The sequence below is a fragment of the Acanthaster planci genome, linkage group LG02, assembly GCF_054643075.1.
Source record: "Acanthaster planci isolate LZ-2023a linkage group LG02, COTS_SCS, whole genome shotgun sequence".
NCBI lineage: Eukaryota > Metazoa > Echinodermata > Asteroidea > Valvatida > Acanthasteridae > Acanthaster > Acanthaster planci.
The window spans coordinates 3,453,993-3,479,963 of NC_141778.1; the positions used below are offsets into that span (position 1 = coordinate 3,453,993).

Consider the following 25,971-nt stretch of genomic DNA (forward strand, 5'->3'; position numbering starts at 1 on the left):
GAACTTATTAAAGGACATGGGCATTTTGTTTTTTACTTTTTGCAATAAAATCCTGATATTTCATTAAAATGCAAGAGTTGCATACTTTCATCCTTTTGCCGGGAAAATATTTTTGCAGTGATCATGCTTCCCGGCAAAAGGGCCTAAGCGCTCATACACTTCTGCCGGGCATACAACGAATCAGAGGTACAAATTGTATTATTTATTAAATGTATTTTCATAATGAGACAAAAAAGTTGTGTGGCATAATGACCACACAGAGAAGTTAATTTGAAAAGGTGTTAATACAATTATAAGGTAATCCCCAGACCAAAAGATTCCGACTTGAAAGGTGCGTTAGTACGTAGCCGCCGCGGTCACGTTAAAAATCCCCCCCCCCCTGTTTCCCAAATTTCCTGAATACTATTCTGAGTTACACTCAATAGAAGCTTGGATTTAAATTAAATAAACATTAAATGTTCTGCTTATGCTTCCCTGAGATCTTAGAATCAGTCCAAAGTTTGCTGTGTCACGAGTCACTGTGTCCGATCGGTTCCGTTTGTTAACCCTGGGAACTCCCTTGTCAAATAGCAAAGCTTCCGAGTCGCCCGAAATGACTGGGTAAGCGACTTTCAGCCGACAGATTATTTATTATTAAATACGACAGATTACTTCACTGGGAAATCCCCAGACCCCAATCTGCGTTTCATACTGGCCCAGTTTTATTTAATTGATCACCAAGCCTTACATATCTTACACTTGATTAACATCCTGAGATATATGCGGTCCGCGTCTCTGGCATGCTTGCCATATGGGAAAAAATTACTAAGTCTGAACCGTCCATTGAATGTTTCTGGAGGAATTAATGTTGCATTTCTCCTTGGATTTATGTACATTTAACCCCAAAGGTCCTCAGACTTCAGTATCATTTCACATAAACCCCCGAAGGGGTTGGGGTTAATGGTTCTTTTGGTGTGTATTTTATAAGTTGTTTACTTTGTTTGAAATAAAACGTGCAGTCCATGCATGGGACTTGGAACAAGGCTTCCATACACTCAGTCCATCCAAAGATGAATTAAATATATTATACAGCATTAAATAAGCTTCATATTTTAATTACAATCAAATCTGAATACACGCCAAAACGCTGCAGGTACCCCTAAGAAAATGGGTCAGTGGTATATCATTGAAATACATTCCAAGTGACTGTATTAATTGCCGTTAGAATTACCATTACTTTTCCCACACAAATTACCATTGGTAAAATCATTTGAATACTGTTCAAATTTCCCTAAGAAGCTGGTATAGAAAACCGCTTGTCAACGCACCCATTGCGACGCCGTGACCAACCTTACAGTTCCTTTTTTCGTGTAGGAGGAAAACGCCTTCTGTTCACGGGTCCACACAAGGTATCTGAGGTTGGGACAACATCCCCCTCTCGAAAATGGAGTTTTAAGGAAATTTTGGCGTCAGAATGGTCCGTCAAAAATCTGGCGTATTCACAGCTGGAGAAAAAGAGCATTTGAGATGTTTTAACTACACGAAAACAGAGGGACTGTATCTGGTCGGTGTAGAAATTAAACAGATACACTGTGCTTACAACAAAAAGTTGAAGCATTGAAGCGTTTCGCCTGGGAGAGGCCCACGGAAGCCTCAACAGCAATGGTCAACTGGGTCACGTGACGCAGCCGAGATCGATGAAGCGGCGTCACGTGACTTTATGAGGTAGTAATATCCTGGGGGAGTTAATGCTGTGGGGGAGACCTTGACCTGATGTGAATCCTCACGGAATCCTTGTTCAAACCATCTTCCTTTTCTGTCTATGACTTTGGTCATGTCTGTGTTGAAGTGACTTTCTTCTCCAGATGATGACTTATTCGGGAAGACTCCCTCTTGTGCTCTGTGAGTCGTTTCTTAAGTGCCCTTTCGGTTTCTCCTATAATATGTAGCTACATGTAGCTTCACACTGGTCACACTCTAGGAAGTAGTTTTTTGGCTTTCTTTATCCAAGACTTTATCCAAGACAAATGCGAAGCAGGTTTAAGAAGCTAAACTTGTACATGGATAAGTGTTCATAACATTTAAACACGTTTCATCTAAAGTGACATTCCCGTGATTAAGGTCTATTAATTAGTAACCACATTTCAAAAAAAATGTAAGAAAAATAGTTGTTTACCTTGAAAACCTAAAGCCCTCTTCTCTTTTTTTCGACCACATCACAACAATAGCTGTCCTGTACCCATGCCTGGTTCCGATACCTGGAATGCATCATATCTGTTATGAATACTTTTTTTTTCAAGCCAACTCATTTGGAGTTCGGGTTTTGTTTTACGAAAACTTTAAAGTTCAGGACCTCACTCGCATCGGCCAACGTACATTGAGCTTGTATGAGCACATGTAGGCCCTAAGTGGCCAAAGTTCAGACTGAAGCGACTGTCTCAGTCATAAAGCGGGCATTTCGCTGGAACAGTACGCCTGATTTCATAAAATTGGTGTTTCCAGTTTCAAGCCGCAGCCAAGTTTTTCGGACCCTGCCAAAACTGCTTCGCTCGTCAGTCGTCACCCAGCGCCTGGTGAATAGCGGATCATAACAGCATCCTTAGCTCATAGCGCCCTCACGGGTGTTTGGCTGCGTCCCGGGTTCACTTTCGTTTTCTTTTCCTGTCCTTGCAAATTTTCTGGAGCTTCAATGACATTGACAATGAGCCTGACCACCACAAAACCAACTCCATGTGGCACTGATGTGTCTGATGGCTTTCTGAAAAAGGGAGTAAACGGAAAATAAAAGTAAACTTCTACATCTTTGACAGCTACCACCCAACTTGTAATGTGAACTTGTTCGCAACTTGATTTGCATAGGAATGCCCCATATCGTCACGTGACCGGTCAAGATTTCGCTAGAACTAAGTTGCATCGTCGGCCCAGCGTACGCGTACTGTGCTGGTGTGCCTGCCGCTACCATTGTTTGTCAACTTCTAAGTGGAACATCTTTCTGTTTGCCAGTAAATTAATAGGCAAACAAGTCTAAGTGCTTTGACGCGACTGAAGTGGTCATCGTGCAGGCTTTGTTGGCAATAAATGGAGGGAAGACAAACGAATTTCTGGCCGTGATTTGAGGGGGTCGAAGCGGTTAGTTTGTGAGACGTTCGCTCGGGGTTTCTCAAGGAAGTTAACTTTGTCTCATCTTCTAATACATGTAGGTAAGGGACGGTATTGTCGACATCTTGAAGTTCTTGGGTAGGGATTTGTGTCTTTGATGTATTACTGATTAAAGGGTGGCCTATGCTTTGATCAACAAACACTGTGCATAATATATCATCTTGGAATAGGCACCTGCAAAAATATGAAGTACAGGTAGGCCTTATGCCTAATTAGGCCCTAATAATACATGTACACGCTATAGTAACCGTCTTGTTTGAGTTCTTTCTGTATGGTTGCACTAAAAAGTAAAGTTTGTAAGATAAAGAAATTCTTAGAGAGACTACTTTTAATATTAATAGACCTTTGAAAATACATTGAGTTTCAGAACTTGCAAGACGTGGCCTTGCTATTAAATTCATGCCCCAGTTGAAGTAACACCGTAATTCAAAGTCTTTTTTACACCAAAAAGAACCACATTTTACATGTTTTAACCAAAAATTTAAGGAAAGAGTTAGCAATGCATTGTTTCCAAGTTAGCATATTTTTCGAAGATGGAAATTGTTTTTCGTGTGTGTGAATCTTTCCCCGGTTCATTGACAGTGAGAATTTGGGTGTCAATTTAAGAAAAAAAATTTGGTTTAGTTTGTAGGACACGTCTGTTTTTGTTTCACTCAATTTTCTTCAAAACTTTCTCAAGATTTGTATCAGGTGCATCAACAGTTCAAAGTTACCTTTGCAGGTAACCTGAGTATCGTGAACACTACAAATATGCCTCTTTTTAAACACTTGGGACATGGTCTATTTCCAAATGTTAAATAGAGCGATTCGCAGTGTCCAAGTTACTCAGACTAATTACCAGCCATGCCAGCCTGCGAAAATCTGACCTCTGACACAACTGAAGGATTTCCACCATACATTTGTATGATGTATCCGTCCATGATCAGTTTTGGCCACATGTTGTACTTTGTCAGAAACAAAATGTCAAAAGAATACAGCCACGGAGGGTAAAGAGAAGGAACTTTATAAATTTCTGACTTCATTGTATCTTTGGAGTTCCTTTGTTAAACTTGATGTTTGCCCTATTTACAATTTTTTAAAACAGCTACACAGTTGTTCTATGTGCACCTTATTCAGTTGTTCATGTTGGAGGAATTACAGTTGTAAGATTTTCTCCTGTCACGTTTTTATTTGAAATAATTTTTCTCAAATGAAGGAGCCTTGTGTAGAGCCAGGTATTACTGGGTTTTTGTTTGTTTTTTTACCTCCAGTGCCCACAGAAGCGGCAGCGCCCCAGGGGCTGCAAACAGTTCATCCCTGGAAACTGCATCATTTGAGAAAGTGTCAGTGTCGGGCGTGGAAAAAATCATGGAACGTTCCAATACTGCCCTCTGTCAGACTTGAGAGTGTAGATGAGTTTGTCACTTCACCTTAACATCATCACTTACCAGCATTGATGGGAACTCATTCAGATGGCCTGCTCTTGCAATATTTTGGGTACTCCTAATGAAAACGGCACCTATAGCCAAACTGCATCATGGCTCAAATCAAAGAGAGGGTAGCATTGTGTTGGGTCGTTACTTTTGTTACTGCTTGGGCATGGATGTTACCACAAGTGGGGGCCGTGAACCGGACTGTCTTTGACAGCCTGGGCGTGCCCTCATGCCAAAGACAGGCTACATGCATCCCTGTCCTGAATGCCACGTGCCTGGGCTCGGCCATCCAGCACTCCCAGACCTCGCTGGACCTTGCCAATGACTCGGCCACTTCTGCCGAAGCCCTGCGCAACCTCCAGAAGTGGGAGGGGCTGCGGCTGGTGCCCAAGTGCTGGGAGGTGGTCCAGCCCTTCCTCTGCGCCGTCTATCTGCCGCACTGCGAGGACGGGCTTGTGGAGCTGCCCAGCTATGACATGTGCTCTGTCACCCGGGGGCCCTGCCGCATCGTGGACATTGAGCACGGCTGGCCTGAGTTTGTCACGTGCAGTGAAGATCGTTTCCCACCCAGCTGTGATGTAAGTATGGTGCACAGCTGTGCATTTGTAGAGAGCACAAGAAGTTGTTACCCCGTTAAAGTAAAGCTCATCTGCCCTCAAGAGAAACCCAACCTCGATGTATTAAAAGGAAGAAAAATAAACTGAGTTGTGATTGTTCATTCTGGCTTGATCAGGAACTCCTGTTTTTATTTAACTATATAAGCCCCTTGCATTTTGCAGATGATGTCATCTGATGTTTTTGTATTATTTTCATCCAAAAATTGATAACTTTTGGATACAACATACCACATCCAGGGTTCTTTTTGTAAAGTTGAACTCTACAATTGTTGACCCTGGGTGGTCATTGTTAAAGATTTGTTTGATATTTCTTAATGCATCATCGCTGTTTGGAAACTCCCAGACCGTGTCATGGATTGATAATTTGCTACAACACCCAGCTGTGGTACACAGAAGCCTTGGGGCTTCATACACACTCAACTTGCACAGATTAGCACCTCTGTACATATGTACAAACTTAATGGAAATGGAATTTACTCAGGCCTGGAAATGGGTGTAGACCCCGCCCAGTACCTTGTCACCCGGGTGCCTGGCTCAGAAAATCCCTGTTTATTTACCTCTTATCTTGCATGAAATGGTTAACATTCCGAAGACCTGTTTATCGTCTGAAAAGTGAACAATGAAATTAAGTTGGTTGCGCATTTCTGATACCAGTGGTTGAAAACTTGGGCAGTCAGTTGGTTACACTGCCTGTCTCTGTTAGTTTTGGATCTTTTGGGGGAATGGCACGTACTGAACGAGAGTTGAGCTTTTAAACTTTGTTAAAAGATCTACAGAAACGGGGGATGATGTGTCAGCCAATTTAGATTGTTTGTGTACATACAAGTTTCTGTTGATTTTGATTATTATTTCAGCAACTTTTTCAGTTTAAAGTGTTTTTGAAAATTTGAATTGAATTTTTCTTTCACCCTAAACACGGGACTCCCCTGTGTACCTTAATTTTTCCAAAAATGATGAGGAAGCCATTAGTATTTTATTACCGTACTTAGTCACTCTTGAATCTCATACAAGCAGAGTGAAAAAAATCATTAAAAAAGTGGCAGACTTTCAGGCAAATTCATGTTGTCTTTTATTAACCCTAATCATTCAAAGCTCTGCCACATCTTCATCATGGTTTTTGAGGGATTTTGGAGGACGGAGGCTGCATGGCAAAAATGTGTGGCAGATTTTAAAGGGTGTGTTTTGTCATGTTCCTAAACCTTACAATTCATGTTTTGGCTATAAACAGAATGAGGCATAGATTGTACTGAACATATTTACATTGAGGATTGAGGCAGTGGCCTTCCAAGGAACACATGGAAGAGATTTTGGATTTCTCAAGACTTAAGCCGTGTCCGAATCACTCGGTTACGGCTGGAATTTACACACGACTTTACACACATCATGGGAGCTGGCCGCGGCCACTGCCATAGACTCATGCGTAATTTCCGGCTATAGACAAGCGATTCGCATAGAGCCTGAGATTGTATCTTCACAAAAATCCCATAGAGGGAGTTAGGTTAAAAAAAAAATTAAGGGCCTGTTTGTTTGACATGGATCTTGATCTCGATCAGTGACCCCAAAGCTGATTTGCTTAGGCGGGCTCTGGTGTCAGTGAGCCAACCAAACATCACTGATTGTGATCTGGATCTGTGTGAAAAAAGTAGGCTCTACATTAAAAACCATGTATGGAAAGTCTCCCCCTTCCTCAATGCTCCAATTCAACCTCCACCCCAATGCAGAATGTTTACAAATCCATCACCTTCAACACCACGGGGGAGTGCGAACCGCCCCTGGTGGCCACGGAGAACGAGAAGAGTTGGTACGACACGGTGGAGGGCTGCGGAATCCAGTGCCGCAACCCACTCTACACGGACGAGGAACACGCCCAAGTCCATCTCTTTATTGCAGTCTTTGCCAGCGTCTGTGTGGTCTGCACCTTCTTCACACTGGTGAGTATGAAACCCACCACTGTTTTTCAGTCTTTCAATTAACTAATTGGTGTATCAGTTATTTGGCCTGACTTTTCAATTGATAATCGAAGGTTTGCCAGAAAAAGCATAGAGCAGTTTAAAGCTGTACGCTGGGATCACGTTCACTAACCCTAACCCCCTAGGCTCCTGCATTAGAAAGCATACTGAACCTCACAAAATCCAACAGGTTCATGTACTTGTCTATGTAGTTGTACATGCAGGTTACTGCACCAAACCTGATAAACTCCAACAGAATGAGCCCGTTGGAGTTTGAGTGATATGGTATGGATGGATCTATTCAGTATAGGATGACTTGCACTGAACAGTACCAAACCTGACAAAATCAAGCATAGTCCAACAATTGGTTTAGCAAGCCAGACACTGCACACAGTGACCCGCGTGTGTCCCAACTCAGAATCCAACACCTTCTCCCTGGGCCTTTCATCCCAAGTCTCACAAAATTTAACAAAAAGTTCCTCAGGTACGGTACCAAACCTGCCAAAACCTCACAAAACCTTCTGTTGGAGTATGGCAGATTTTTGGCAGTTAGGATAATAAATATTTATATGAGTACATGTAGTCCTGTCTGCTATTTGTTTGCACGTACATCAGCTGGTACACGTATGTACATCTTAATCGTTTTTAAGCCTCCCTTTTGCTGTCACAGAGTGTCAAAACTTCCTTCCACTTGATTGGCCCGGTACACCGACATGTAAGGGTCATTTGACCGATGGGACAACTTTGTCAAGAATGTGTCTTTGCACATGAGGGTTAAAGTTGTCCAGATACGGTGTAAATGTGTTGCATTTTATTGTACCAATGTTTACATTGGGGAACTATCATTAGAAGTGCACGGTTTCATTGACATTTGTTCAGGGAGTCAGAAGACGCACAGTGTCGTACAGCTGCAGTAACTTGTTTTTGACATGCCTGATGCTGCCTTTTTCCCCCTGTTTATTGACACCTTCACTGTGTTCCCTTCTCCCATGGTTGGTGTGATCCCTCCATGAATAGACACAATGGGCATTGGTTGGTCATTGAGAAGGTTGAGTAAAGGAGCCCAAGTGTGCCCAGTAGCCATCCATTCAGCTTGCTTACTTCTCTTTCTTATGGCCACAGGCTTATCTCTTTGCGTTTATCCCTTCTAACCCATCAAGCTTGGAATCTACAACATTTTTGTTTAAGGGGCATTTTTAAACGATTGATTTCCATGTGTATGTTAGTGGAGTTTGGAATTTCAGGGTAACAAGGAGGTTTTTTTTTTTAATACCTTTTGACTTTCTGGGTTTTGGTCTGTGGCTTTTGTTTTCTGGTATTTTAGTTTTATTGTAGTAGGGTCAAGTGAAGTCAGAAGTTATACATGGATGTTTACAAAAGTGGACAAGTTAATATCAAACTGCCAGCTTAATGTACTGGTTGACTTTGAAAATTACACTTTCCATTTAACTTCATGTAATTTTATACATGCAAAAATAAATCCATGGTATAAGTGTAACACGTATAAGTTTCACTGTTTCCATAGTAATGCATCACACTGTGTTGCAGTTGGCCCCAGTCACTCTTTCCCACATTTTGGCAGCTTTCTTACAGAGTAAGAATATGAAATGTTGCCATGGCAATAATACTTTGTCGACGCGCTGATGTGACTTGAATTGTGGAGAAAAAAAACTAAGTTGAAAAAAAGGGTTGGAAAAAGGGAGAAACAGTTCAGCTCTTTTGTTGGCTGCATCGGTGTTGAATTCATTACTTTAGCATTGGCACAGGCAAGGCTGTTGTGTATTTGTTTCCCTTCGAGGAAGGCCATCGAAATCAGAAAGATACGGGGCTTTAAGAAAAGGGTAGATCATCCTCCTTGCCTTCGCCTTAGGCTTAATTTTCTCTGGAATGGCGTCAGGCGGCCCATCGCTATTGTCGCTGAACCTTCTGAAGCACTGCAGTGTAATGGCCAGTCTGTAGTGAAACTGGGCACCAGCTACATGTAGCAGGAAGTTCAGACACAATATTCATGTATTCTACGTGGTTCCTGGGGAGGGGGGAGGGGTGTGTTGAGATCAGGCAGCCCTGTTAAAGCTGTCCACAGATCTATTGGCTAGATTCAATTTCACTTTTCCAAAAAAAAAATAAAGAAAAGAAGTGATATAAATATTAAGTGATACAAGCATCAAAACATTCAAAGAAATTTCAGTTTTGAAAATATGCATACATCATGTACCGAACCGATACTCATGAGCCCAACCAACTTCTAAGTTTCACTGACTTGAGAGGAATTTTCATGAAGTTGTGTTCTTGAGATGAGAATAGTGAGCAGAAAAGGGTCCACTATCTAGGAAAATGATTTCTGTCCACAGAGAACACCATCCAACAGAGTCTAAGCAGTGTGTTGGGGGGGAGACCTGCAATTTAAGGGTAAAAATTGGTGTACATAGCCTTCTCTTCCCATGCCATGGTTGTATTTTATGCCTACCATGGCTTCTAAATTAGGGTAATCATCAGTACAGGACAAAAGGTTATAAAATATCACACAGCCATCAAATCTCCAAATTAAAAATTACCGGTACTTACTGCAAAATGTTTCTGGAAAATAGCGTTCTCTTTAAGAGTAAATTGGCAAATGCACTTGTAAAGGACATCTTAAAGCAAAATATCAGCCGTCCACACTAAATGGTTTATGAGAAGGGTCCATAAATGACTGCATGTAATTCAGCAATGAAAACCACATTACAAATGTCAAACCCTTTTGAACTGAACATGAGGGAAGACATTCAATGAAGTAACACTCGTGTTCACTTTCCATGGATGGTCTTTCTTTATTTTTACACTGTCTTTGTCGTCAACTAGATCACCTTCTGTGCTGACTGGAAGAACTCCAGCAAGTACCCAGCCCTGATCCTGTTCTACATGAACGGCTGCTTTTTTGCCGGCAGTATCGGTTTCCTGGCCCAGTTTCCAAGCGGTGCGAGGGACGACATCATCTGTCGGAAAGATGGTACCATGCGCCTGGCCGAACCGAGGTACGGTAACTGGTACTCATTCATCTTGGTAACCACTTAATGCGGTATGACGTGTAAACAGGTAGGACTCTCTCGGCTGTAATATAGACAATGATTGAAATATCTTGGCATTTCAGTTTGCAGTGCCTGAATCTTCTGACATCATACATGTACATATGTATGTAGATACATGCACATGTAGATACATGTAGACTAGAGAGACGTGAATAAACCAAATTCGACCAGAAACTGATCTGAGCTCCTCGAATCTGATCCGATAAAAGTTAAACTAAAAAGAATTCCAACAGACCTGAGTCCAAACAGATCCCCACCCCAAGAAAACCAAATTCAGATTGGTAAGAGTCGTCCTATAACAAGGCTGCTTGAACACTTTCAGAGCAATCACTGTAACAACTCAAAAGCTGCTGCAACTTATGTCGTTATAAGGTACATTGTATGCTCTCCTAGTTGGCAAGTGGCTATGGCAAAAACAAAAAGTCACGCATTTTTGCCATACCAGGCACCGTGACTCTGCAATATCAATGCGCAATCCAAATGTCTGAACTGTTCCGTTTTCATGTTTAATTTCAGATTTTATCAAGATGACTTAACCCTAACCTTCCCCAACCACACAGTAGTGAAGTGTTTAATTCTGTGGGTCTGGTAGACCCATCGCAGCTGGCTTTTGCATTGGGCTTGGCATACCTCAGAAAAACAAAGTCCAACAGCCTCTGTGCACAAAGTCCCATATGGGTGTTTAACTTTGTGTGAATGGGGAAGGTTAGAGCCAGCAACCCTGGGGGGGGGGTGTTACGGTTAAACTGACTCGACCCAAAAGTCACAAATGCAAAACCAAAATCAACTGGTCCAGTTGATTTGTTTGGTCTTGTTTTGTGTTTTGTTTTTGTTTGGTTTCGTTTCTGTTTCCCATCCTCTATTATTTGTTGTCCTTTGTTTCCCATCCTTTATTATTTGTTATCCTTTGTTTCCCATCCTTTATTATTTGTTATCCTTTGTTTCCCTTCCTTTAGTATTTGTTATCCTTTGTTTCCCATCATCTATTATTTGTTATCCTTTGTTTCCCATCCTTTATTATTTGTTATCCTTTGTTTCCCATCCTCTATTATTTGTTGTCCATTGTTTCCCATCCTTTATTATTTGTTGTCCTTTGTTTGCCATCCTTTATTATTTATTATCCTTTGTTTCCCATCCTTTATTATTTGTTATCCTTTGTTTCCCATCCTTTAGTATTTGTTATCCTTTGTTTCCCATCCTTTAGTATTTGTTATCCTTTGTTTCCCATCCTTTATTATTTGTTATCCTTTGTTTCCCATCCTTTATTATTTGTTATCCTTTGTTTCCCATCTTTTATTATTTGTTATCCTTTGTTTCCCATCCTTTATTATTTGTTATCCTTTGTTTCCCATCCTTTATTATTTGTTGTCCTTTGTTTCCCATCCTTTATTATTTGTTATCCTTTGTTTCCCATCCTTTATTATTTGTTATCCTTTGTTTCCCATCTTTTATTATTTGTTATCCTTTGTTTCCCATCCTTTATTATTTGTTATCCTTTGTTTCCCATCCTTTATTATTTGTTGTCCTTTGTTTCCCATCCTTTATTACTTGTTATCCTTTGTTTCCCATCCTCTATTATTTGTTATCCTTTGTTTCCCATCCTCTATTATTTGTTATCCTTTGTTTCCCATCCTTTATTATTTGTTATCCTTTGTTTCCCATCCTTTATTATTTGTTATCCTTTGTTTCCCATCCTCTATTATTTGTTATCCTTTGTTTCCCATCCTTTATTATTTGTTGTCCTTTGTTTCCCATCCTTTATTATTTGTTGTCCTTTGTTTCCCATCCTTTATTATTTGTTGTCCTTTGTTTCCCATCCTCTATTATTTGTTATCCTTTGTTTCCATCCTTTATTATTTATTATCCTTTGTTTCCCATCCAGCGAGGGAGAAAACCTGTCCTGCACCATCATTTTCATCCTGGTCTACTACTTCATCATTGCCGGTGTCATCTGGTTCGTCTGGCTGGCCTACGCCTGGCACCTCTCCTTCCGTGCCCTGGGTACTCCCCGGCAGGCCCTCAAGGGCAAGACCAGCTACTTCCACCTGCTGGCCTGGAGTTTGCCATTCATTCTCGTGGTCATCATAGTCGCCATCAATCAGGTATGGGCTCGGTGGATACTTGTGCCAGGCAGTGTTTTGGTCTCACCATCTCTGCCAAAATGGGCTCAGGTTGTATGAAACCGGTTTAATGAGTATCTCTCTAAATAAACTAGGAGGTTTGCATGGTGGACATGAACAAAGTTTTGGAAGGTCTGTAGTACCACCATGAAAGTTCATCTCTGTTTTTAGTTGCGTGGTCCTGAGGAAAAATCTTCAGAACTGCGCAACTCAAAAAAGAGAGTTATTCCATAGTGTGACTACAAACCTTTCATACTTAACTTAGCTAATTTTTTACATGTTATTATGAACTTGGCTCTTCTCGTGTGCTGTGCTGCACCGTAGCTGATGGCAGCCATCTTTAGAGGCCCAACAATTTTGTCGTGGTGGCCTCACTGCACTATTCAAGCAAAGCGTACAGAGATCAGTGACACTGAACCCAAGATTTCTGCTGTCTGACCTAGTATCTGGTTACTGTGTAGGTGGACGGGGACTCGGTGTCTGGGATCTGCTTTGTTGGGTATCAGAACCACTACTACCGGGCAGGGTTTGTCCTGCTGCCTATCGGCGTCATGCTGCTGGTGGGCGGTTTCTTTCTCACAAGTGGTGAGTTTGGAATAGGGAGGTGCGCCCTCAGGGATCTTTTTCCACGGATCTCTTGGCCTTTTCAAAGGTTTCATTAACCCTATTTTCCTCAATCTTTCAACATCCTTGAGGCAGTTTTTTGGAGCATTTTAGAGGATTGAGGCTTATTAAATGGCAAAACCATGTGGCTGATAGCGAGGATGTGTTGTACGATGGTTTTGGGTTAGGCTTTTGTGTTGTTTGTACATGTACACTTTGTCACGAGGTAGTCATTGCACTGAAACACAACAGGAATTGCTGAAGGATTTTGAAGGGTTGAGACTTTTTTTACCTAAACCCATGGGAATGCTCCTTTGTGTATCAAATTAGCCCATTTCCAATTTGTAAATGCCAATTTTCATATTTATGACCAAACTGTGATGTCGTCCTATTGTTTAAAGTATTATTGTTTTAAAAGTGTGTGCACAGCCATAAGTGGGCCAACAACCGTCTCTCTGAAATGTCCTCGGTGGGCAAAATCTGGCTTCACAGTTTGAACAGAAAAAGCTATAAACTAAACAGGGCCTTCCCCATATGACATCACAGCAAAAGTGTCTGCTGTACATGTGAAAGAGTGCATTCTTCAAAATACTCAGCCACAAAGGATGCCAAATAGTGTCCTGACATTGAAGAAGAGTACAGAGTAAAAGATCTCCAAAGAAATCATCACACAGAGCCTTGATAGTATACTGTAGGTATTACAGGTACATGTACCTGGTAAAACAAGTTCTTACCTTTGTTCCCGTGTTCGTACTTGATTGGAAAGTCACAGTCGATGTCTGAGATCTAACAACACAATTTCTCAATTCTCTGCAAGAACTAGTAGTTTCAAAAAAGGCCTGTTCACATGTTTATTGACTTTGTAGATAAGTGTACGATTTCTTGCTCATTTCAGTTTTGCTCACAACTATTTTCATAATATTTTTACCTGGATGATCTTTTATTGCTTTCATCTTTCTTGTCTAAAATGTGACTTTTTGAATTTTCAGTTTCATTTTAATAATTCATATGTTTGTCAGCCATGCGTGGTTTATTTTGTTCATTTCAAAAGATGACTTATTTTAAATGATTTCATTTTTAATTTATTTAAATGGTTGTGTGTACCAAACTTTTAATTTTGCTCCAGGGCTACAATAGTTTGATATTAATGAATTTAAAATAAAGTCGTAATCTTACCTTAGCTTCACATACCCTTGGCTTGTGACCTTTGTTCTGGCTTCTTGTTTGTAGTTGTGTGCCTTCCTGGTATGGTAGCTCACACTGCTTGGTATTCATTTTCCAAGTATAAACCGACAAATTTTGACAAATCTGTCGTCCATTTACCAGGTCTGAAGACATTGTGCACCATCGATCGGGACAATCCAGGCTTGCTGAGCGACAAGGCAGCTCACCGCATCAAGGGAACCATCGTCCGCATTGGTAAAAATAAAAGTATCTGGACTGACTCCTGCCCCTGCTCGGCTTTTCTTCCCTGAGGAAGGATTTATGCTTGCCAAAAGAGCCTGACGAAACGTTAATTGAAATGCCAAGTAGGGTTGTGGTGATTGTTCAAGTTTTCGTTTATTTCATCATTCAGCGAATCCTTGAACATTTCTTATCAAAATCGATTGTTCAGAGGTGAACATCAGTGAAATGAAGAAAAGGCAATAATTTAATCACTTGGAACAGAATTGCAGTTTAAAGCATATTTCAAGATCAAACTTGAAGGTAGATGGATGCAAATGCCTAGCAATAAGGCCAAAAAGTAGTTTTCCTTCCTACTTTTTCTTTATTTTACTTTTTTGTCAAAAAAAAATTTATTTTGTTTTTTACTAAAGTGGGAATTCCACACGAATTAATATTTGAATGCTTCATCAAATGGGGGGTTGAATATCCAAATCTTCAATTGTTGGAATTGTCTCTGCCTTTAATGGCTAAATGGCTGGTATTTTTCTCACCTGGTATTCAGGCGTCTTCGCTGCTCTAGCATTTCTTTTTGTGTTCATCACGTTTGCCTGCCACCTGTATGAATTCACCAACCAGGAGTCTTGGAGGCAGGGATTTCAGGATTACCTTGTGTAAGAGCATTTGTTTCTTTGTCCATCTCTCTGTCCAGCTGGCTGTCCAAGAAGGTAGTGACTGGAAATTTTTTTTTGGTATACACATGCAAGAAACTTCTTTCAAAAGAGCCAAGTGGTTCTATCTAGTTAGGTTTACACATGCAAGAAACTCCTTCAAAAGAGCCAAGTGGTTCTAGTTTGAACCAGAGGTGTCAAAGATTGAAACTTTCTTCTTGAAGTTCTCGTAGGGATTCTGTAACTGGGTATGCATTTCGGTTTGTTATCAATGTTCTCTGCACATTTATCTCAACTTGACAAAAGGAGTTTGTTAGAGCCATTTCATTTGTGCTCTTACAATGAGACAGTTCGGTATCCAACTGCGCATGCCCAGCACAGAGCTATTTGGGACTAGCTACGTGCATGCACGACAGTCTGTCCTATTAGCGCAGCCATACGAAAGACATTGGCTTTTTTGACTACTGAACTGGATCATTGTGGGCATTTGCATCAGTGTTAGTGGAAACGTTTTCTGGCCAATATGTCTTCCAAAAAAAGAAAATATATTTCCAATTTTGAAAAACGTTTGAACAAATAACTGCAAGATGAAAGCAAAAGGTCTAGAATGCCTGGCAAGATTTGTAAAATTTGAAGGGACAATATCAGGACAATTGTAAGGGGGCAGATTCCCCCCCTCCTGTAGGCAGGTTGGGGATAAAGGTCCAGACTGCTATTTGTGAGCCGCCATCATTGTCTGAAAAAGACTCTGCAACTTTTTCCTTCCCAAGCTGTGAGGCCAACGTCACATTCCTGAGTGGCCTGTCGGACAAGCCCGTCCCCACCTGCTCGCTCAACTCGCGGCCAAACATCAGCGTGATCATGGTGCACTTGTTCTCCATGTTTGGGGCGGGCATCGCTATGAGCATGTGGGTCTGGACCCCATCCTCCTTGGCCATCTGGCAGCGCACGTGGAGAAAGTAAGTCGCCATCTTCGGAGGACAAGTGGCATACATGTAGCTATTACAGCCCGTAAATCCCTACAGACCTTATTTACGTAGAAGCCATCTTTGATCTGGTTCCCTGAATCATATTCAATGTAATGTTAAAAAGGGAGGTGCCAGACTATTTGGGGTTCAAAGCCTCACTTTCAGTTTGTTTGATGTGGCTGGTACTATTGCTTTTATTGTCAAGTTCCAAAATCAGAGGTTTTACCTCTCTTAATTCAAGATGGCAGACACATGCATACAGTCTATTAGAGTCTGTAACTCCCAATCATGGGGGGGGGACACGTTCAGCAGCTCCTTACATTTTGTGACGTTGGGCAAGTCACTCTGCACCAACTCATCTCGGTCTCCACTTGGCAGTAAAATTTTGTGTCCTTAAGGGCAGAGACTGTCGTTGTGATTGTACCCAAAATGGCAGCATCAAACTGTAGGCTCCCCAGGGAGCTGTGGTGGGTTTCAGGGAAATTTCATGGGCCCGGCGAGCAGGGATAACGTGATGTGAACCAATCTGCTGGTACTGATTTGCTCTGTACATTATTGTATTACAATCATCAAATGGCTTCATAAGAAAGTCATGCTGTGGCTGAAATAACACGGAAGCTACTTGCTTGCGGCTGCACCCTCTTCTATAGACGTGTGTGTTACATTCAGCCGCAGCCAGTCAGTAAGGTCAAAACTTGGCCTTGTTGCTTCCAAAATCCTTGAAATTGCTCTAAAGTGCTATATATAATACATTATTTGCATGTCTTAATGTTACTGTAATTATTATCTAGTGTTTAATGCGTAGGGTTGGTGGGAATTTTTCCCTTTTTTGGCTTTTTTTCTGACCAGGATTACTCGGCAAGCCATCAACGAGCCCCAGAGGCTGAAGAAGAGCCGCATGATTGCCAAGGCATTTGCCAAGAAGATGGACAAGAAGATTGAAGACAACGACGACGCCATGTCGGTCAGCTTCGAGTCTGCTTCCCATGACGATGCCATCGGTAATTAGAGATTGCACTCAGAGCTGTTGGAAACAATTGGTGCACTGTGAAGTGTTTGTGGTACTGACCAATTCAAATCGGAGGACATAAAACCTGATCTGGTTATCAGTATTTTACAAAGGAGGTCAATGCCGTCAGTCAGAATGTCCATTGGTTGGTTTATTGGTGGTGGTGGTGTTTGTTTTAATGGCGCTTTCAGCAACTCGGGCTATTTAGGCCAATAACTGTACGTTTATTCATACACTTTATTAATCAGCATCACATTACGGAGTTAGGAAGAAGGTCCAGTTTTAGAGGCAGGAGGAAACTGGAGTACCCGGAGAAAACCTGCGAGACTGTATGGACTGAAACCAAATGCACTTAAAGCCTGGGCCAAGCCAGGACTCGAACCCGGGCCTCATTGGTGCAAAGCGAGGAAAGAACCGCTACGCCAATCCGCTCCCCCTGGTTTATTGGTGCACTTATGGCATGTATGGTGCACGTGTGCGCTCTTTGTGCCCTTCACGGTAAAGGGCACACGTAAAACCAGAGGCCACAAATCCACACCATTAAATAGCGTGCATGCATTATTTGGTGATAATAGGTGGCACGCAGACAGTTGCTCTGTGGGTTAAAGCTGCATATCTCTATGTACAAGCATGTACATGAAAAACGTGGCTAACAGAGTAATACAAAAGTAGGTTGAGAAACAGTAGAAATATGATGAGGAACTACTCAGGAAAATGATTGGGGACATGATGATCCTCCAGGCACAAAGTGTCATTGGAAGACCTGTAGGCTGAACCTTGTCCCATGCAAAAAGGCCAATATTCGCAGCAGCACAAGATGACACCAAGCACAGCAAAGGGAGCAAGTCACGCTAGCAGTGTTTCCCCAAGGCCAATATTCGCAGCAGCGCAAGATGACACCAAGCACAGCAAAGGGAGCAAGTCACGCTAGCAGTGTTTCCCCAAGGCCAATATTTGCAGCAGCGCAAGATGACGCCAAGCACAGCAAAGGGAGCAAGTCACGCTAGCAGTGTTTCCCCAAGGCCAATATTCGCAGCAGCACAAGATGACGCCAAGCACAGCAAAGGGAGCAAGTCACGCTAGCAGTGTTTCCCCAAGGCCAATATTTGCAGCAGCGCAAGATGACACCAAGCACAGCAAAGGGAGCAAGTCACGCTAGCAGTGTTTCCCCAAGGCCAATATTCGCAGCAGCGCAAGATGACACTGAGCACAGCAAAGGGAGCAAGTCACGTTAGCAGCGTTTCCCCAGTGCTCCAACATTTCTGCATTTCAACACTCGAAAACATTTCACACTTGTGATTCAGCATGGACGTTGTTTGAGTGAAGTGGTAGAGTTCTTCGCGCTCACGAATTTGTTGTCTCTGTCGCTGTCAAAAATGCACAGGAACAAATAACTGTGTGTGTCAGTTGCGACATTGATTCTCATTTAAAATCAGAAATCACCTTGTGGTTTCTGTCATGTTTACAGCCTCCATGCTGACATACACGAGGAACGAATACGGGCGATTCACAATAGTGCGCCACCAAGAGTTTGCAACACGTTGGCCAATCATAGCACGCGAACTTCGTCGACCCTTTCCAAACGCGCATTGGGTCGACAAATTTTGCGCATTGTGATTGGCCAACGCGTTGCAAACTTTCGGTGGCGCACTATTGTGAAACGGCCTTATTGTGGAGCCCTCAAGACTTAACAAAACAATAGAAACCTTTAGGGAACCACGGTGAAAGTGAAGGTAACTTAACCACTTCCTGCCGGGGACTCCGGGATCGGAGACGTATGGTTTATATGAGTGGCCGGGGTCTCCGAACTCGGACAAAGGAAACAGGGCCCTGTAACAAAAGACCGTACTCCGAACAAAAGACCAGGCTGCTGGGCATTACCGGCATTTTTCACTCTCAAAAGTGGTGATAATCCAGCCTTGTTTTGAAACCCTATACCAGGGTTTGGGGCATTGAGAGCGAGCGGATTACCACCGGGGACAAAAGCGCTCCACCACCACAGCGATGAGCCACACAGCACCGTTGCACGCTAATCTGGCCCCTATTGAAAAGAGGTCAGCAGTGCACTGAGCCAGGTTCGTGAACAAAAGAAAGTTATATAACACCGCACAATATGGGCTCTGTTTACAAGGCTGCAGGCCTGGCTGAAATACTCGGGCGTCAATGAAGGTCCCCTACCAACTTAGAGTAGTGCCTGAAGATTACTTCGTGCGGCTATAAACGACCGTTAAATGAAATGACGAATTTTTGAAGGATTTTGAAAACGGAAAAAATGATAGTCATGCCGGCCCAGCATCATCAACATTGAAAAATGCCCCGGCACGAAGTGGTTAAGGGTCCAGTGTACTGTGTTCTGTGTCATGTGCATGTCTCACTTCATAATGATTAACCACTTCGCACCACAGGACATGTTACCATTCAGTGAATTCCTGTGACAGTTAACGTGGAGGATGTTTTAACCCAAAAAGAGGGCGGAGAAACCCCCACCCTCAACAGTTTTTCCTGATATCGCCGCAGTGCATTTTTTTCAGAAGTTGAGCTTTGCAGTCATTTTGACACCAGTTTTGCAAAAATTGAACATACTGTTCTTGTGCAGCGTGCATTTTTCGGAGACGTGTCAGCCAAAAATGTATACTTTTTCCGCTGCGGTGCTCAATGCATACAGACTGGCACGCATGTAGCCTTGAAGTTCAAATGACCTTATCAATAAAACTAAGCGTCTGATTGAGTTCAGACTAGTTTGTAATGATGTGGAGTGCCTTTACATGCATGCCAAGTTAAAACAAAAATCAGGCTCTTTCAAGTTCTTGTGGGGGGGATGTTATCCATCCACCCCCCTTCCCCCGTGACATGGGCAAAAATAGCCTAGCTCTTTTTCAAACGTCTTGGTAAATTCACCATTGCACTGCCAGATGATGTCCACGATTGTCCCAAATTTGGGGTGTCGTAGTGTCAGATTTACGAAAAAGCTATAATGCAGTGAGAAATGTCACTTAACCACTTCGGACCGGGGCATTTTTCAACGTTGAGGATGCTGGGCCGGCATGACTATCATTTTTTCTGTTTTCAAAATCCTTCAACAATTCATCATTCCATTTAACAGTCGTTTATAGCCGAACGGAGTAATCTTCAGGCACTACTCTAAGTTGACAGGTGACCTTCATTGACACCCGAATATTTCAGCCAGGCCTGCAGCCTTGTAAACAGAGCCCAGATTGTGCGGTGTCACACAGCTGTCTTTTGTTCACGAACCTGGCTCAGTGCACTGCTGACCTCTTTTCAATAGGGGCCAGATTAGCATGCAGCGGTGCTGTGTGGCTCATCGCTGCGGTGGTGGAGAGCTTTTGTCCCCGGTGGTAATCCGCTTGCTCTAAATACCCCAAACCCTGGTATACGGTTTCAAAATAATGCTGGATTATCACCACTTTTGAGAGCGAAAAATTCCGGTCATGCCCAGCAGCCTGGTCTTTTGTTCGGAGTACGGTCTTTTGTTACAGGGCCCTGTTTCCTTTGTCCGAGTTCGGAGACCCCGGCCACACATATAAACCATACGGCTCCGATCCCGGAGTCCCCGGCTGGTAGTGGTTAACAGTTCACCACTACTAGTCAGTATTTATATAAGTCCAATTTTCTGGAGGACTGTCATTGCAGTATGTTGGTGTCCTAAGAACTTGGTATGCACAGGTGAAAATAATAGTGCATGCCAGATGGTGCAACATGGAGTGGTAGCGATTGTAAAACGTCGGTATTTTCCACTGACATTATTTTTTGCCGGGGACGGGTTTTCCATAGAATAATACCAATATCGGGGTTCCTGGGGCCTGGAAAAGTCATGGAAATTTGTTTTCATTTTCCAGGCCTGGAAAAGTCGTGGAATGTTGTTAAAATGACCAAAGTCATGGAAAAGTAGTGGAATTTTTCAAACACTGTGTTTGATTTCTATTATCAGAAATGAGTGCATAAAATGCATGAGTTTATTCGCAGCTTTAAAAGTCTGCATAGTCCAAGAAATTGCTTTATTTGGTCGTGGATTTTCATAATTTCGTCATGGAAAAGTCATGGAATTTAATTGTCCTTCAGGGGCAGGAATCCTGCCATCGGCAACTTCTCAAATGACTCGGGTCAATCGCAAGTTGGTAATTTCTCAGATATTCTGGTCTCCTATTTGCCACAGGCATGAAGCTAGACTTGCCCAAGTCCAGCGTAACCGAAGACTCCTCGTCCATCTGGGGTAAAGGCAATAACGTCCCAGCCAGGATGCTGATGCGAAGGGGAGGGGGGGCCCTGCCCCTCCCTGTCTTTGCCACCAACGCCAGCTCCCCAAGGAACTCGCCAGGTGAGATTTGAGAGCTTGTTTGTCCAGTTAGGACTGGCGCCAATCTTGCTAGAAACCAGGTTGAGGTAAACGCCGTCTTCCTCACACTGTAACATTCGAGTGACTCGCCCAACTTCAAATAGGGATAGTTTTTCTTTGATCAATCCAAGCTTCACATGCCCCCCCCCCACTTGATGACCTATATTAAACTTAACGTCTGAAAGGGTTTATGAGGAATGATGTCGTAGTGTGATGAGTTTTCATTTTCGAGTGGTACACCGTAGTTACTGCTGTAAGACCTTGATATAGTGATCTTGTGCGAGGAACTTCACTTCAAATAGCTCTTTTCGCCAAGAGGATAATTGGTCACTTGTATCAGAAGTAAACATTGCCCTGACCTTGTAATACTTAAAGAGACGAATCCTTTGACTTGAGGAATGAGAACCTTGATTAACCCTCTTATGCTGAAGTCACTCTTTGGGTCACTTGGTAAACACCTCAAAGAAGCACAGCTGTGTTGTGTTGTGCACTGCACCAACATGCAAGAGAGTAACCTTGGACTCTTGTGCATATTTGTGCTGTAAAACTAAAGGAGGGTTTGAAGCAAGGCAATTTAGGCAACTTTTGCCCACATTCCTACCACCTAAGTAGCCTCCTAAAATTGTCATTGATGAGAACAAGGCTTAGCCAGGTTTAGACATCTACGTCGAAGGCCTCTTACAGTACATTCCCTTTATGGCGCTCTCAAAGGGACCTAACAGAATTGAGCGTTATAACCAAACAGCTATAACCAACAGGACTTCTGTGTACTTGTACATGTATAGATTCATGTATCTACATTTACATGTATGTCATGTAAGTGAATTTTATTTACATGTATTGGCAGATGTATGTGCCTTGTATCAGTTTATCTTGACCTTTTCATGACATTGATTTTTTTTTTTTTTTTAAATTTCTTCAAAAACCGCCACGGGACCTCGTGCATGCTGCATCGCGGCACACGCACTGCGTCTACACCCACTGCGACATCCTGACTGCTACTGCGTATCCCATTCACGGACAGTCCAATCGCTGACTTTTGCCAATAACCATGGATCATAGAAAGAGATATGTCATCAGAAAACCCAAGTGAAAACAGACCCGTCATGTCACACCGAACACAATCGGTGAAAAGACGAGATTTGCTACACGAAGATACACGTACAGTTTAAGCTGCTGATTTTTATATCTCGGTAGAAAGAAACTTTCAGGTGAAAAATACTAAACTAAAATACAAAAGTCACAGAATGTAACAGAATGAGCCGTAAGTTTTATGCAGAAATCAATGTCACAGGACGAAATAAAGAAGTCGCAGTCATTAGTTTTCAATAATGTGTATGCATAGTCAGTAAGGATGGCATCCCTACAGAAACCACTCATGCACATCATTTTGACAAAACAGGTGTTCACTTTGTCATTTGTTGTTTAAAATGTTGTCCATTCATGGGTCATTTTTGCTTGGTGGAGAGTGCTTTTGTGTGTGACTTTTGATTCAGTAACCAAGTCGCTGTGCATGTCAATTTATTCTTTGTTATAAAGATAATCACTTACTTTTGGGCATGTGATTAGTAAGGGGTATTGCAGCATACCTGTGTACAAACATTGTTTATTTCTATGGAGGGAATTTTTATGTGTGGCCTTTGACAGAAGTGGCAAGTTTCTCTTGCTGTCCAGTGTATATGTGCTGTAGTATCTCAATGTTGATTATTTATGTCCCAAACTACTGTACACCACGAGAATAAATAAAAAGTGGGAAAATAATCACTACAATGTCGCCACAGCAAAGCCACGGGGCCGCGGCTCACCATGGTGAGCACGTGTTCGCGATCACGCTGCGTGGACAGGCAGGGCATGTCTGCACTCTGTGTGATTGCTAAACTACTGGTGTCTAGGATACCCGGCCTATTGCGGCAGCCTTGCGATGCGGTTTCATATGCGTTGATTTTCAAAGATTCTGATTTTCCAAGGTAAAGAGAGTGCTGTAACCGGAATCATTTCACACGCTTTGTATGGTTCTCGTGGCCAAAAATTGTGAGCATTATATCCAGAAAAGCATTGTAAATGGGAGTGCTATAACCACATAACAATGTACACAGTGAATGGGCGTGCAGCTGGGGTAAATGAAAATAGAGCGTTACATCGGAGTGCTATAACAGGAATCTATTGTAGTTAATGACACTGCAATGCACTGAAAGCCACAATCAAAACTTCTCAATTTCAACCATCCTGGATATTGACAGCATTTCAACTCTCTCTGTCAGATTCCCAGCTGGCATCGAGGCCCGGAACTGCAGCCACAGCTGGCGGCAACTTGGTCCAAGCGGAGGTTGTCATTGAGCCCCCGCCTCCCAACATGCGCAAGGCACGCCGCAAGAAACGGCGCGACCGCTCCCACCGCCGCGCGCAACTCCTCCCCTTGCGTGGGCCCAGCGGCCGTGAGACGCCCATGGATGATCGTTTTATGCTTGGCGATGACATCGAGGACATCCCCAGCAACGGCGGCGAGACCATTGGCCGAAGAGCCCGGAATTCCATCCCTGGTGAGATCCCTGACCTCCCAGGCAACGGTCTTCCACGGGGGTCAAGCGTTCCCAAACTCCCAGAGATTCAGCGACGGCGTCAGGTCAGTATCATAGCACCCCCAGTTGACTACGATCTTCCCAGCTCCTTGTCCATTGATTCAGTGGTATGATAACGCTTCTGACACCAGAAATTGAATTTCCATCGGCTTTGAGCATAAACTGTAGAGGGCAGTATTCTATTCATTAGTGCTCGTCATGGGATTAACTTCATGCTGGCTTCAACCCCGAACTGGCCCGTGAGCAGAGCAGCATGCAAAGTAATCCAGGTCATCTTGACCCCAAGAACTTTTCAAATGGACTAAGTGGAGGAGATGCTGCAAAGCTTGAGTGGAATCTCATAACAGTAATAAAAGGGAAACGAAGTACAGGTTTGTCACCGTTTTCCCTGGCTCATTTCAACCAGCAATATAAACGATGGAGAGCAATTCTGCACTCTTACTTTTATCACCAGAGGTAGCCCAACCGATTTTTTAACTTGTGCAGCTCAAATTTGATCATGGTGGTCTTGGTTTCAGACACACGTTGTGCCTAATATATGCAGGGTTTATTAAGCGCCTACAGAAAAAATAGTTTCATGGGGTTTTTTAATTCCTGGTTTACGGTCCAGGTGCTCAGTGTGCCAAATGTGTGCTCATCACCATTTCAGTATTAGTAAAATAATTCGCTGTGTGCAGAACTATGGTATTTTCCGTCCATATTTTGCCAAAAGTGTACAAACTGTTAAAGTATCTGTTTTTTTTTCAAATCGTAGTGGACAGGGTTTATAATTAAGTCATCATTTCATGTTGAGTAGAAACACCACATTGAAGTCTACTAACTCACTTTGTATTTTTAAAGCTAGAAATGTGCCTTCAGAATATTGAGAAACATTGTGCTATTCTCTGTACATAAATATGAATTTTTTTTTTTATTTTGGTACTCGTAGTAGTTATTTATTGTCGGCAATTAGAAAAGCCAGACTGATTTTTTTCACTCCACATTTACATGTATATGTATGGAGGCATGCTTAAATCCAACTATGCATTTTGTATTCATTCGATCAGGACAAAACTCATTTGATCATGTACTATGCATTTGAAAGCAACTCGTTTTACACCATGCTTGTAGCCTATCATGTATATATCTGTACTTTATTCAACAAGTGAATGCCACAATAAAAGAGTCTCAGTGGCCGTTTCTGTGCACGATTTGGCTATGACTTGTTTTTTATCACCTATAGCCCGCTGAATTGATGGACATTGGTTAATCTGTTGAAAGTGCACACCTGCTGCAGTCAGTCAAATGGTCAAATGTAATCCAGAAACCTGTCGATCCGGCCTCCTTATTTGATGATTAGCCAGCTGTCTTTCCACACTTGTGATGCAAACCTTGTCACATTGCTAATCACAGCTCCAATTTTATTTTCTTTCTTTTATTCAATGCGTGGATGAAACCCCGTTGTGTGATTAACTTCAGATTACTTGACCAACTATATGTACATGTGTATTTGGACCGATTCGTGATGCGCCCAACATATTGTGAACTGTACCTGTAATCATGCTGGGGCAGCGGCGTTAGTGGGCTAGCTCCTTACACGGAATAGTTGGGCGTATTGCGGTAAACACGATGCAACCATTACGAAAGTAACGATCTCTTTAACTGATGAAGACATTTGGGAATTCCATGCTGATGGCCCTAATGGCGCTAGAAAAACGGTATGTCGTTTCTCGCAAGCACAACTTGGAGTATCGACCTTGTCCTCCATTTGGTCTTTATCGTGGACGCGAACATTGCCATGAGATATAATTATACTTCACACTCATCCTGGATAACACGAGGTAATCTTGGCTGACAGGGTTACGTTCTGTTGCTCTCCTGCGCTACAATGCCAGGACCGGACACCAATCTTTAAGTTCGTCGTCATAGCCCGGGAGCGTTCCTGAGATTTGTTCTCTGTCCTTTTGAAGAAATGCCAGAGGACGTCAAGGTGCATCCTCCCGTGGACTTGCATTTCGGCTTCGTCTCTGTCTCCTAATTCACATATAACTAGGCCTATATGATTTTAACCCCCTTTTCTTTGAACCTGTTAGCTCAATAACAAGTTAGCCGACAAATCAT

The 25,971-nt window shown here is 42.6% G+C and overlaps 1 protein-coding gene and 1 long non-coding RNA gene across 3 annotated transcripts; one reads left to right on the forward strand and one right to left on the reverse strand.

The window, feature by feature from the left end:
- Positions 1-2,898: 2,898 nt before the first annotated feature.
- On the forward strand, positions 2,899-24,987 carry smo (smoothened, frizzled class receptor). 2 transcript variants are annotated; one of them, XM_022227804.2, is made up of 12 exons: positions 2,899-3,179; positions 4,389-5,128; positions 6,889-7,098; positions 9,958-10,130; positions 12,067-12,286; positions 12,766-12,889; positions 14,234-14,326; positions 14,856-14,964; positions 15,732-15,920; positions 16,779-16,930; positions 21,113-21,274; positions 23,554-24,987. In XM_022227804.2, the coding sequence occupies exons 2-12, from the start codon at positions 4,655-4,657 to the stop codon at positions 23,982-23,984; spliced, it is 2,337 nt and encodes a 778-aa protein (XP_022083496.2). In that variant the 5' UTR covers positions 2,899-3,179; positions 4,389-4,654; the 3' UTR covers positions 23,985-24,987. The 2 variants fall into 2 exon arrangements, with proteins under 2 accessions (XP_022083496.2, XP_022083498.2); XM_022227806.2 differs by having other exon boundaries at positions 2,899-3,175.
- On the reverse strand, positions 9,289-10,673 carry LOC147799802 (uncharacterized). The gene is made up of 2 exons (XR_015424273.1): positions 10,420-10,673; positions 9,289-10,206 (listed from the first exon to the last, which is right to left on the reverse strand). It is a non-coding gene; the product is annotated as an uncharacterized LOC147799802 (long non-coding RNA).
- Positions 24,988-25,971: the final 984 nt, after the last annotated feature.

Bases quoted from the DNA above. Each gene is read 5' to 3' on its own strand.
- smo (XM_022227804.2), top strand. From the start codon at position 4,655: ATGGCTCAAATCAAAGAGAGGGTAGCATTGTGTTGGGTCGTTACTTTT. The intron at 12,287-12,765 runs GTATGGGCTCGG...GTTACTGTGTAG, and splicing joins TCATAGTCGCCATCAATCAG to GTGGACGGGGACTCGGTGTC. The intron at 14,327-14,855 runs GTAAAAATAAAA...CCTGGTATTCAG, and splicing joins GGGAACCATCGTCCGCATTG to GCGTCTTCGCTGCTCTAGCA.